Source organism: Loxodonta africana, chromosome 3 (assembly GCF_030014295.1).
Source record: "Loxodonta africana isolate mLoxAfr1 chromosome 3, mLoxAfr1.hap2, whole genome shotgun sequence".
Lineage (NCBI taxonomy): Eukaryota > Metazoa > Chordata > Mammalia > Proboscidea > Elephantidae > Loxodonta > Loxodonta africana.
The window spans coordinates 52,100,538-52,114,753 of record NC_087344.1 but is presented as its reverse complement, the minus strand read 5'-3'; the positions used below and the strand labels follow the sequence as shown (position 1 = coordinate 52,114,753).

At 50.4% G+C, this 14,216-nt stretch overlaps 1 protein-coding gene across 9 annotated transcripts in view; it reads right to left on the bottom strand.

Moving 5' to 3' along the window:
* The window catches only part of ARHGEF10L (Rho guanine nucleotide exchange factor 10 like), a 158,774-nt gene that overhangs the window by 33,161 nt on the left and 111,397 nt on the right, over window positions 1-14,216 (bottom strand). For all 9 annotated transcript variants that reach the window (XR_010321309.1, XM_064281365.1, XM_023552016.2 and 6 more), the window contains one exon: window positions 4,292-4,466. Coding sequence is in view for 8 of the 9 variants with exons in the window: in XM_064281365.1 (XP_064137435.1) it covers window positions 4,292-4,466 (175 nt within the window). In the remaining variant the exon portion in view is untranslated. The remainder of the gene's footprint in view (window positions 1-4,291; window positions 4,467-14,216) is intronic.

The following is a 14,216-nucleotide window of genomic DNA, read 5'->3' as shown; positions in this document are numbered from 1 at the left end:
TAGTTGAGAACTTAACCGTTAGCGCCACCCAGGGGATCCTTATGTATATTTACCACAATCAAAAAAGGTATATGATAGCTGGAATAAAGAGCAAAATAGGCTGAAAAACACTTATCACTCACAAAACAGTGAGTGAATAAATGAATGAAGAGCAGTGAAAAAGGACATGCGTGTGGACGTTACCCTGTAAATCTGGATAAGTCATTTTCTCTCATTGATCAGTGAGTATTACAAACCTACTTTGCTCAGTTTTATGATTATTCGAAATCCATATACGTACATATGTATACATGTATATGTATATATGTACATAGCTGAGCACAGCTCTTTACTTATTAAAAAAAACCCATAGTATGCAATAAATGGAGGCTATTAGGATAATGGCTATGATTATTAAGAGGACCTAGACGGTAATGTCTAGGATCAGCTCCATCAGAGCCATAAACCCACACAAACAATAAAGCCAAGAGAGAGAAGAGTGGTAGATTTTTCATCTCCTGTACCTCGCCTCCTTGTCCAAGGCCCTGGGGCCCCGAGACCAGTGGGAGACCACTTCCCCCTGCCCCTGCACCCTCCTGGCCTCACTGGATGGCCAAAGCCCGACAAATGGAAGGAAGGCAAGCAAGAAACCAAGAGAAAATTCTGGAATTAAGAAATGACTTCATCGGCAGACCTCATTCAGGCCCTTCCTCCTCCCCCTCCACCCTGAGGAAAAGAGTGAGACACTTTCACAAACAGTCCAAAAAAAAAAAAAAATTCTAATGGTAGATAAATATTTTATCACAGAGACTTAATGCAGCAGTGTTCAACTCGCCCAAGCCATCTATCTGGAGATATACAACTTTAAAAAGCTCAGGCTCTTGGAGAACATTTTATTAATGACCTGTCTAGTTAAAAGGAGGGAGTTTAGGTTAAAAAATGCATTAATAAAAAAAAAAAAACCAGTCGGGAACTCGAGTGGAAGAAAGGGGTCGGGGGAAGGAAGCATGATAAATTTTTAACACACCCTTAAAAAATCCACACTTACAGGAGGAACAAATTTATTACTAATCATGCAATTATTTCATTTGGTGGTGTAGGGGAAGGACAAATACTTAAAAGCCTTTAAAAATATCTCTAATAAAGAATTTAAGAATCCTGCTTTGTTGTTCTTCCGTGAAGGCAGGATGGAGGGTGGATTTGAGGCTGCCCTGCACGCTCAACCCCCCTACCCCATTCTGGCTAGGCTGGCTCCAGCTCGGCTCAGCTCAGGTTTGGGGGTCCTGGGTGGACCTGGCTCCTGAGTATTGTTGATTAGGAAAGGTCAGGCCTGGGACCTTTGGGAAACCCCACACCCGGAAACCTCGGTCCACGCCCAAACTGTGCAGGGTCCACTCTCAGGGTGGTCTGACCAGTGGGGAGGTCGCCTTTGCTATGATGTAGCTGGTGCAGTAGGAAGGACCCTGCTTGGAAGGGCTGAGCGAGGAGCCCCCACAGAAGGCATAGCCAACACGGGCTAGTGCGATGAGGATGCCGTGATGATGAGGATGATAAAGAAGACAATGACAGCAGCCCCATCACAGACTGACCAGGGACCACGCGTGCTGCCCTGGCATGGTCTCGTGGAACACCCACACCAGCCCTGTAAGGCAGGGCACTCAGAACTGGCAGGCGGCAGAGCCTGACTGATTCCACGGGCTCTGGTCTACCCTACATGGGATGGCCAGGCTGTCACTCAAATCTCAGCCTCTCATTTTATAGACAGGCCCCTGGGTGGCACAGACGGTTTGCACATGACTACTAAAGGTTAGCAGTTCAAACCCAAGCAGCAGTGCTGTGGAAGAAATGCCTGGCAATCTGCTTCCCTAAAGATTACAGCCAAGAAAACTTTATAGAGTGATTCTACTCTGTAACACATGAGGTGGCCGTGAGTTGGAATCAACTCGAAGGCAACAGGGTTATTTTTTCTTTTTTCATTGTATAGATGGGAAAACAGGCCCAGGAAGGCAGAGTGATAGCCCACACCTGGGCAGCAAATCTGTGGGAGAGCTGTGCTTAGAGCCTCTGGTTCAAGTCCTGGCTCTGGCCTTACCAGTGTGACCTTAGGCCAGTCATTCAACCTCCCTGGGCCTCAGTTTACCTGGCTGTAAAATAATCATAACAATAATGAGAATGCCCTTCCTCCCTCAAAGGGTAACTGCAAAGAACAAATAAGTTCATGGATGTGAAAACGTGTTTTAAACACACACAGAAAAGCCAGTGGCTATAGGCGTGGCTGCTGCTTCTCTACCTACAGCTAGGGGCCCGGGGCGGGTCTGTCCGCAAAGCCTGCCCCTGGCCACTCAATGCTTCTCTGGCTCGCCTCCGCCCTCACAACATGAGATGCAAGAGATTAAAAAGGCTGCAAGATTACCCTTTGTTGTTGTTGTTCTACTAACTTGAAATCATTTAGCTATCAGCATAAATATGGAAATATTTTTGTGATACAGAGAAGATTTTTATTGTAGTGGAGATGGATTTAACTTGTATAATGGATAACTACTCCAAAATACAATGCAGTTGAAGCTGGAAAAAAAAAAAAAGAAAGAAACAGCCCATACCACAGGTCTACCCCATCTCAGGGAAAGGTTGTCAGATGGTCATTTACACTCATCCTGCACCTTCTACGCCCCAGGACTTGGCCAGTGTCTCCCTCTTCCTGCACCTGATTGCATCTCCTCCTAGTGCAGCCCCTCCACCCACATCCCACCTCACAGAGGCGAAGAGACTCCCTGAGCCCACCGGCTGGCAGGTGGCCAAGCCACGATTCCAGCCCACGCCCCACCATCCCTGAAGTCTTCCTCTTACCCAGATGCACACAGTGGGACTCTGAAACGGAGCCCACCTAATGTGACTCCTAGGCCTGTTTCTGGTCTGCTTTGTGCCCTGCAAAAATCCACTTCACCCTGCCCAGTGGATCTCAGTTTGTGCACCTGTAAAATGGGGACAATCCCCACTTCATAGGGTTCTGGTGAGGGGAAAGGAGATCCTGTACTTCCACAAAGCCCTGGAGCCTAGCTCACTGGAGGGCTCAGGACAGGGAGGGCATCATTACTATTGTTATGGCTATTGATCTTGATAGTAACCACCACCCCCTGTGGTCACTAGTCCAGAGTCAAGGACATTTAGTCCTCACCTAAATTCAGGACCAGAAGGAAACCTTAGAAGTCCAGTGAAGAGAGCACCCAGGATGATGTCTGGGCCCCAAAGCTGGGCTGAGAGACCAGGCCTCTGGGTAAGATGCAGGCCTCCCGGGGCCCCGAGGTGCTGGCGAATGTGCCTCCACTTGGCCCAGACCCATAAAGACAGGAAGCTCAGTCCCTGGCTCAGCATATGGCTACTTTCCGCCTTCATCACAGCCCATTTGCTAGGTCCTTGTAACATTCAGTTTCGGGCTTCCAGCCTGCCTCGCTGTCTGTTTCCTTGGCCCTGGGGTCCTTGGCTCTCCCAGCTGCTGAACCCAAACCTGACAAAGATGCTTGGATAGAAGTGAGCCACCCAGTTCTCCCAGACTTTCTGGCCATGGGTCAGTCTATTGGGTGGAAGCTGGCCCAGGCAAAGGCAAGGTAAGCTGAGGCCTGCTGGGCCCTGTGGACTGCTCCAAAACCAGCTGGGGTGTCTGCCCTGTGCTCTCCCAGCAGAGCCCACAGGGCAGTGTATGGGGCAACGGATAGTAGCGGGGGGTTCTGCCACCAATTCCACAGGGGTGGGGCTGGGTGAGCTCCAATCTTAACCCTTCACCAACATTCCTTTCCACATGTCCTCACAGGCAGCTAGTCAGGAGGCAGTACAGGCCCATGGGGAGGCCGTCCAGACCCCATGGCCAGCCCTGCCACCTGACCCGCTGGCCCACATTTGCGTTTCTTATAAAAACCTAAGAATGGACACATTTGGCTAGCCTTACCTCTTTCCCAGGTTTTGGTCAATATGAAGAGTGGGATGGTACAGACCAGGGAGGGCATGGGCCTCGGCCCCTGCCTAACTCAGGGGCCTCATTTCTTGAGAGCCTCAGCCTGCTGTGATGTGGGAGAGGAAGGAAGAGACAACAGGAAGAACAGTCCTCGGTTCAAATCCTGTCCTTCTCCCTGCACCTGGGGAGGGGTTTCCCCTCCTGGAGCTCAGTTCTCCAGGCTGACTGAAGGCTGCTATGAGGCTGCTGAGATGGCCTGCCCAGGAGGCAGCTCCACCCGGCTATGGAAGGTACCCCACAAGTGTCAGTCCCCTCCCAGGCCAGGGGCCATGGTGCCCAGTGCCACTCTAGCAGCAGCCTCACCTGGCAGGAGGAAGGTGGTCCTGGTGGCGATGTTGATCTCCTGCAGGTGCTCCAGGGTCTCGGTGTGGAAGAGGCGGATGGAGGAGCCGGAGGAGAAGGCCATCCAGACACCGCTGCCCGCCTTCACCATGTGCGTTACGCTCACCGCCTCGTCCTGGTGCGCCTCAAAGCTTTGCTGCAGCACAGAGGGAGGTGCGTTGGTGCTGGGCAGGCAGAGCCTCTGGGGCCAAGCCTCAGCCCCCAAAGACCTGAGGGCGCCCAGGCCCACTCTGGACAAACCCCTACTTCCCCCTCAGATGGTTGTTTCCATGTTCTTCGAGAGCAAAGCTAACCTGACCTCAGCCTGAATTCAGGGCTGGAAGGAAACCTTAGAAGTCTAGTAGTGGTGTGTTGATAAATGCTTAACTAATGGCTCTCAGGGTGGTGGGGGAGGGAGAAATGAATTCCTGATTTGTAGCATTTGCCAATTTCCATGGTGTAAATACTCCTAACGAGCTACCAACGTGGACCTCAGATGCGAGCACTGATGGTTCAGTAGTAGAACTCTCGCCTCCCTCTGTGGAGACCTGGGTTTGATTCCCAGCCAACGCACCTCATGTGCAGCCACCACCCATCTGTCAGTGGAAGCCTGTGTGTTGCTATGATGCCACACAGGTTTCCGTGTAGCTTCCAGACTAAGACAGACTAACAAGAAAGGCCTGGCAATCTACTTCTGAAACTTAGCCAGTGAAAACCCTATGGATCACAACAGTCCAATCCACAGCTGATCATGGGGATGGCACAGGACCGGGCAGCATTTTGTCCCATTGTGCATGGGTTCTCCATGAATCAGGGGTCACCGTGAGTCAGGGGTGGACTCAATGGCAGCTAACAACAACAACAACGTGACATCAGTGAACACGGAGGGGGAACGGTGTGCACACACTTTGTATCCTCATCTCACGTGAGGGAAAGATAGAGCCACAAGTTCACGAGAAAAATAGAGGTTTATGCATATTATCTAAAGCTATAAAGGCAACCAACAGAAATATTGCGGGAGGGCGGTGAGCAGTGTCAGCCAAAACCTGGTATCTCACAGCTGGGAGTCGACAGATAATGCCCAAAAGTTGATAAATCAAGACACAGCAAAGGAAACAAATTAGAGTTGTGGGAAAATGCCAGGTGGATTAAAAACAGAACTGGTGGAAAATGTTTTCTCCCAGAAAACAGGATGGGGGATGGGGAGAGGTAAGGGCCTTTTGGGATAAACTATTCCATGCTATTTGATTTTTTTTTTTTTTTTTACAGGTGTACGTATAATTTACGGAGCCTTGTTGGTACAATGGTCACTAGGAGTCGGAATCAACTTGATGGCACCTAACAACAATAATGATCTTGACTTTACAAAACAAAACAACACAACAACAACAATTAATTTCCTCTTTTTTCAAGATAAGAGAGTGTTCAAAGGGCCAGACTTCCCATGCACTGCAGGAGAAAGCTCAAGTTCTGGAACCCAGCATCCCAGACCCCAGCTCTGTCCCAATTCTCGCCTCAGCTCCAAGTGAGCCAAAGTGTGGGCCCAAATTGATGTTCAAGACGCACCATGTGGCCATGCTCTGTCTGCAAGCTCTACCACCCACTGTCTGCCTGGGAATAGCTCTTCAATCTCTGAAGACTCAGTTTCAAGGTGATGTCCCTCTTCTATGAAGCTTGCCTCAATGAGCCTTGGACGGGTCACTCCTCCCGCAAGCCTCTGCAGTCTGGCCCAGTGGCACCTACACCACTTCGCTTTGTGGCTCCACTCAGCTGCCTTCTGCACTAGACTACGGTCTCCAAGGACAAAGATGGAGCCTTAGGCGCCTTAGCCATCCTCCTGCTCGGTAAAGGGCCCAGCACACAGTAAAACCTGGGCAAGGAATGAATGGATGGACACGTGAATCCCATCAACAACAGACAGTTATACTACTCAAATACAGACAACTCGAGCACACAGTACTAGAAACAACCTCAATGCCCAACCACCGGGGATAGTCAAGTAACTCTGGCACCCACTGGTGGCCTGCCCACATCCTTTTATAACTATGTATTATATCAATGTTCATTGCAGCACTTTTCACAATAGTCAAAAAGCAAAAAGAATGGAAAAGTCCATCAACAGATGAATGAATAAACAAAATGTGGTACATACATACAATGGAATATTACTGGGCCATAAAGAGAAATAAAGTCCCGATGCATGCCACAACATGGATGAGCCTTGCACATTATGCTGAGTGAAGTAAGTTGTTGCAAAGGACAAATACTGCATGATTTCACTTACATGAAATAAGCAAATATATTGAAACCAAAGCATATTAATGGTTACTGGGAGTGGGAGGGAAGGGGAAAGGGAGTTTTTCCTTAAGGGGCACAGAGTTTCTGTCAATGGTGGTAGAATAATTTGGAAAAGAATAGCGACAGAGGTTGTAACAACATCAACAATGTAATCAATGTCACTGGATTAAAGAAAAAAATTTTTTTTTCTTTTTAAGTTTTGTTGTGTATATTTTCACCACAATTAAAAAAAAAAACTATGTTTACAGAGACTGTGTGATGAACACAGAGAATGAGAACGCTACAGTACACTCAGCCCTCTGTATCCACGGGTTCTGCATCCTCAGATTCAACCAACCCCAGATCAAAAGCATTTGAAAAAAAAGAGAAAGTTCTATTTACATAGCATTGAACCCCATGTTTGCATATCTAACTACCTACTCCACATTATTTACATAGAAACTCTTTACACAGCATTCACATTATATGAGGTACTGTAAGTAACCTAGAGAAGATTTAAAGTATATGGGACGATGTGATACTACGCCAGTTTATATAAGGGACTTGAGCGTACTTGGATTTTGGTATCTGTGGGGGCTCCTGGAACCAACCCCTACGTATACCCAGGGATGACTATAGTAAGTTTTTAAAAAAATAACCAGCCACATTCAAAAGGGAGAAGGGTCTGAGGAGGAGAAACCTTCGTACTAAGGACTGTTACCATGTAGCAGCACCTGGTAATTTTCTTCCTTTCCAGGTTTTTGGTTTATAAATAGCATGTGTTATCAGTGGAAGCCCAAGAAAACAGGAAGATGTTGCAAGAATGTGTATTAGGAATCAGACCTGCTGTTAAAGCTCATTTCCCCAATAACATCACAGGCCTGGGCCTCGGTTCCCCTCTTGTAAATGGAGATTGCCAGGAGGATTGTGGGGAACAGGGTGAGGGAAAGCTCGTCACTGGGCTGGCGGTCACTGGGCTGGTGCCTCGTATGGTCTCGTTCATTCAACAGATGCTCTTGAATCCCTACCATGTGCCTGGCATGGCTCTACGTGCTGGGAATATAATGATGAACAAGATAACCAAGGGATGTTCTGCAGGGAACACACGCTCTTGGTGCAGGACACACAACAAGTAAATAAAGCTTACTCCAAATATTCATACAGTGATTGCTACACAGGAAAAATCCGGGGGGCCATTGCAACTGGGTGTCAGGGAAAATCTCTGTAGGAGGTGGCGTTTAGTCATAGATATAAATAGCATACAGGAAATCAGCTCTGAAACGATGGGGGGAGGCGTTCTAGGCAAAGGGCACAGCAAGTGCAAAGGCCCTGAGGCAGGAATAGGCTTGATGAATTTGAGCAATTGAAAGGTCAGGATCAGGAATAGGCTTGATGAACGTGAGCAATTGAAAGGTCAGTGTCAGGGGAGCACAGTGGTGGGAGGAGAGGTGGGAGAGGTAGGCAGGGGCCAGATGGTGCAGGGCCACCTCGAAGTTCACAGTGAAAAGTTTAGATTTTCAGTGCTAGAAGGGGTTGAGCTGGTGACACAATCTGATTTACCTTTTAATGAAGGTCCATCTGACTGTCACGTGGCAGGCAGCTAGATTTCTGCTCCAGCCCTGACGGCCTAGGGTGGGCTTAGCGAGTGAGGCTCGGTAGTAACAAGACTTGGTTTCTTGCCCCAGAAACTTCAAATGTGTCTCTGCAACCCCAGCCTCAGCCCCAACTCCATGCTGCCTCAACACCGAGAGGTTTCCCACCGAGATAAAGCGCAGGCAAAAGAAGCTCGGGGCGGGGTGGGGGCCTCTCCACAGGGAGTCAAGCTAATGAACTCAGTGCTCATTCCCAATAGAATGCGGGGTCCAGGAGGGCAAGACTGTGAGATGTCCAACGAAACTGCTTTTCCTGAGCCAGCCCCTGATGGCCGAGCTGTGTATGCAATGAGCAAGAGAGGAAAAGGCAGAGGGGAGCAGGGCCCATGGGCTGAGCAGACCAGGACAGGAAGGTGGAGGGTTCCTGAGGTGGGGAGAGGAGAGACAGAATGACAGCCCTCCCCTCCCAGACACCTGGCAGCTTCAGGAGGCTGGATTCCACCCCATACCTCACCCCTTGTTGGCGGGGTGGTGTCATCCCCATCAAACCAGGGGCTCTCCGGGCAAGGACAGGGTCTGACGTGAGATGGGCCACTCAGACGCAGGGCTCCCTAAGGGCAAAGGCTGTATCTCTTGGCTCAGACTAGGGGCTCCTGAGGGGGGTCTCTTTCCTTCTTTCTCAGCACCCTTCACCCCATCCCAATGGAGGTGAGTTCCCAGGGCCTAAGCCAGCGAGTCTCCGGGATTCCGTGGAGGCTGAGCGCCTCAGGGGTTATACAAAGCTGAGTCTGGTCCTTCTGGTGGAGGGAGAGGGGCTCCAGCCTTTGCCCCCAGGCCTGCTGCCCACAGCCTGCAGCACTGGCTTCCAGTTCTCTTCTCCTGAGAGGAGCACTCCTTCAAGGAGACCGCAACTGGTTTGCTGGTGTTTTCTCGAGCCAGCTGGCACTCAGACAACTTTCCTGAAGGTCCAGACGCGGTGGGCAGTCCACCCTGGCTCAAACAGGAAACCTCCTGAGAGGCCTTGCTGGGGCAAAGACAGCTAAGGAATTATCAACCCCAACTGCAGCTGACTGCACTGAGACCCGTGGTAGTTCAGTGGAAGAATCCTTACCTTCCACGTGGGAGACCCAGTTCAGGTCCCCGCCAGTACACCTCACGTGCAGCCACCATCTGTCAGTGGAGGCTTATGTGTTGCCAGGACGCTGAGCAGATTTCCAGGGAGCTTCCAGATTTAGACAGACTTGGAAGAAAGGCCTGGCGATCTACTTCAGAAAATCAGTCAACGAAAACCCTATGGATCACAATGGTCCAATCCACCACCAATCATGGGGATGCCACAGGATTGGGCAGGGTTTTGTTCTGTTACACATGGGGTCACCATGAGCCGGGGGCTGACTCGATGGCAGCTAACAACAAAAACAACAATGAAGCCCAGAACAAAAAGTAACAGATTTGACTGCCCCCAATGCCTGCCATGACTGAGTGGGGGCTGCAGGGCGGAGAGGAGACTCCAAGTTGTCTGTCTGCAGACTTCCCCTAAAGTAGCACACACACACTTGCACACAAGTGCACACACACGCCAAAATAAAGGCACATGCAGGCTCCCACGCACGTAGCGAACCTCCTGCCCAGCTCCTGCAGGAAGGTCAGAAGCATCTCCTGCCTCCACAAAAACAAACGGTGCAGAAGCAGAGAAGCCTGGGCCCGTGGAAAGCTGCACCTGAATCTGCAGCCAGCCAGCCAGCCCTGCATGCCGCTGTCAGAATCTAATTGAAAGAGAAGTCGGCAGTGGAAATCCAGGCTCATTTCTCCAAAGGCATAACAAGTCTGTCTCCAGGACCAGAGGGGATCGCGGCAGGCCTGTGCAAACCTGTCAAGCCCAAAGCGGTAAGATGGGTGGGGGGCAAGGGCTAGAGCAAATGTGAAGAACGGCAGTGCATTTCCAGCTCCAGCCACAGCCCCTCAGCCCCACATAACTCTGGGTTCCCCAACAGCAGGGTCTGCCCATGGAACCCCTCCCCACACTAGGAGCCTGAATCGTGGGAGCCATGTCGATCCTGGAGCCCTGGCTGAGCCCCCTGCCATCGGACCAGGTCAGGCCAGGGAGCAGGTAGAAACATGGACACTCCAGCATCAGTGGGTCCCAGAGGGGCCAGGGTTGCTAAGCACACCACCCCTGGGTGGGGGCAGGTGGCAATGCCACAGGCCGCTGCCCTCACTGCCTGCTGGACTGGGCGGTGATGAGCCTCGCTGCCCATTTTCTTTTCCAAACACGGGGTGTTCGTTTATCCAGAAAGGAGCTCAGGCTTGTTTGATCTGAATTAACTGTTCCAGGAGGCTGTCAGCTCATCAAGCCTCCTCTCCTCCCAACCCTGTCCATCTGGCACTCCAATCCCAGGCCACAGCTTCCGATTCCAAACCTTGGACCCCTCCTCCAACCCCTGGCTGACCTTGGGGGCCTAGGGGGTGGGGCTGCCTTACCTCTAAGAGACGTCTATCCCCCTCGTTCCTGAGGAAAGTCCTCTGCCTATCTACCACCAGCGTGGTCATGCCCCTCCCCTGAGCTCCCAGGATGCCCAGGAGTCCCGCCCCCTTGGCCCCTGTGGTCCAGTCTGGGCTCCTGACTGGGTGCCTTCCCTGTGCCAAAAGCTGCTCTGTGAGGATTTTATTCCAGACCAGTAGTGGGCAAACCACAGTTCTCGGTCAAATCCAGCCTACCACCTGATTTCATAAGTTGAGTTTTACTGGAACACAGTGTTTCCCATACAGAAAAGAACCCACTGGGTTCTTACGTAGCTGGGGAACACAGCACTTGGACTGGACACCCTTGGCGGGTTATGTTGAAGGACAAAAAGGCCTACAAAGAAATCCTGAATTCTACTTAGCAAGGTCTGTGACTCTGAAACCCTTTAGTGTGACTGACTCACACTTACGTTCCTAGGAAGCAGGTTTTCACAGGACAGAGGACAGTTAAGTGTGGAGTGAGAGAGGGTTACCCAGTGCTATGAGCCTGAGTTTGAATTAGAGGCATCAGTACGAACTTCAGGTGTTTTTTCCTGTCTCTGTTCGCTGAAAGGGCTGGAAGCAATGACACTCTGGTAGCAATGAGCACAGTGGATCTTAATCTCTAAACATCATTCTCCACTCAAGGGCACCCAGGAAAAATGGCTGATTGGGGCGAGGAAATGCCTGGTAAGCCTAGGACCTCTCATGTTGCTGAAAAGCGAGGAAGTCCTCAAAGATCTATGGGGAAGAGGCAGGAGGGGCCAGGGGCCCTTACAAAGGGCTCCCATTGGCCAGATTTCAGACCACTTAAGCATCAAAAATAATAACGGTGGTCCCGATTACAGCACACTGAATTTAAAAAAAGGGGGGGGTGGGGGAGGGAAAATTCCTCTTTGAAGAAGCACAACAACTAATCAACATAGAAGGAATGGCAGAATTAGACAATGGTAATTTTGCAGTCCCACCACCCGTCATCAGTTTGTTGTACTGTGACGGCTTTCGTGTTGCTCTGATGCTGAAAGTTATGCCAGGGGTGACAGCTGGGTCACCTGTGGTGAAAAGGTTTCAGCAGAGCTTCCAGTCCAGGACGGACTAGGAGGAAAGTCCTGGGAATCTATCTCTAAAAAGGAGCCATTAAAAACCTTCTTGATCACAGCAGAATACTGATACAGTGCTGGAAGATGAGAGCCCTAGGTTGGAAGGCACTACACAACCAACACAACAATGGGCTGGAGCACTCCAACGATCCTGACGAAGGCACAGGACCAGGCAACATTTTGTTCAGTCATACATAAGGTCACCATGAATCGGAGCTGACTCAATGGCACCTAACGATAACAAAGAGGAGGCTTGATAAGCAAATGCTAATGTATGATCATCAGGGATGGGGTTGAGGGAACAGCTATAAAAGGTATTTGGAGAATGACTGGGAAAATATGCATATGAATAGTATTTAATAACACCAGTGTATCAATGTTAAATTCCTTGGTGTGATAACAGTCTGTGGTTACGTAGGAGAGGCAGGCCAAAGTATTTAGGAGTGAAGGGTAATAACGTCTGCAATTCACTTTTAAATGGTCTAGCAAAGTATATACATATGTACATAAAGTGCGTACGTGTATGCGCGCGCGCGCACGCGCGCACATGTGTGTTTGCATCCACGCACGTGTGTGTGCACACAGGGGAGAGAAGAAATATGGCAAAATGTTAACCGCTGGTTAACTAGGTGAAGAATTTATGTGTGTTCACTGTACTATTCTTTCAACTTCCCTATAGCTTAAATTTTTTCCAAATAAAAAGATGGGGGGCAAAGGCAGTTATTAAAAAAAAAAAAAGCTGGTGGTCTGGAGCTGAGGGTCTGGGTCTGACCCCCTGCTCCACCCTCTCCCAGCTGCACGGCTCTGGCCAGGTGACTCAGTTTTCTCTCTCCTCAAACGAGGATAGAAAGAGTACCTGCCTTAGGGGTACATGAGGATTCAGTGGGCAGTGCCCAGCACACACTGAGCACCCAGGGCATGCTGGTCACCATTAGGAGCTTGTCCAGAGGAGCAGGGGTGGAACCCAGGGGTACTGCCCCAGCCCACGGCTCCCAGCCTCAGCCTCTCCCCACAGCCTCGTGCAGCCCTGCTGCAGGCACCTGCCCGGAGGGTTTCAGGTGAGTGATACTGCCCCAAATAGCGCTGACACATCCCAACCTCCAGTTGTACAGTATTTATGTGCCTTCAGGTGACACTTCTCTACACGGCATCCATAAATTCCCAGGGTGAGCAGCTCAGCACTCAAAGTCATTAGAGCTGAGATGATGTCAAGGAGCTGGAAAGCAGCGCCAGGATCCAGGCTCTTATGGCAGGAGGTAGCAGAGCTACGATGTCACAGGCACCTACCATGCGCCAGGCTTTGCAATGTCAGGCTGGGCGTGTCACAGCACGCTTTATCTTCAGAGAGCCCAGAAAGCAGACTCCAAGTTCAAGTGCTCTTCCGTGAGGGTTTCAGAGGGACTCTGACCATGCACTGAGCAGGGTGTGAGCAAGAAGGGGCCCCTAGAAGTAACATCATGGTCCCAGAGATCTGCCCCCCACCCCCAGCATTACCTCACCAGTCAAAACCAAACCGGTTGCTGTAAGTCTGTTCTGACTCATGGCTGCCCAACGTGTGTCGGAGTAGAACTGTGCTTGCTCCATTGCATTTTCAATGGCTGATCTCTCAGAAATAGACTGCCAGGCCTTCCTTCCGAGGGACCTCTGAGTTGTTTCGAACCACCAACTTTTTGGTTAGTAGCTCAGTGCTAACTGTTTGCACCACTCGGGGACCACCTCACCAACACCTCTCCTTAATCCCCGCAGCAACCTGAAAGGTGGACGCCATTGTTCCATCCTCATGTAACAGGCAGGAAATCGAGAGCTTCAGGAAACAGGCCATGTGGGCCACTCTGCTAGCAAAGGTAAGGGCTGGGTACTGAGACCCCAAGTCACGCTGGGAGGCACTGCGCTGGGCACACAGAGAGGAGGGATTTTAAAGCTATTAGCACAACAACTCCCTTGCCTGGCTTTATTTTATTCTTATCGATGCTCTACAAACAAACTTAAGAGGCTAAATGACTGTCACCAAGTTGCACTGCTAGCATATGGGAGAAGCTACAACTCGTCCTGTTTGCCCAGGACTGTCCTGGTTTTGGCACTGAAAGTCCTGCCTCCCAGGAAATCACTCAGTCCTGGGCCAACCAGGGCAGTTGGTCTCTCTCATGCGACTCCAAAGCCCACACTCTGTGCCCGAGCCACCACGGACACCCCTCTGGGGCTCTGTCCCATGTCTAAACACTCCTGCCTTCCACGTCTGACCCAGTGGAAGCCAAGGGATCATGTACCAGGAGCAGCTCTGCTATTCCTGATGAATTTCTGAGGGAGATTTGTGATCTGATGCCACCGCCACCTCTTACTGGCAGGTCAGTTAATGTCTCTGGGTCTCAGTTTACTCATCTGCAAAATGGGGATTAGGTCATCCCTGTCTAACAAGAGGCTTCAGCAGATGCTGGG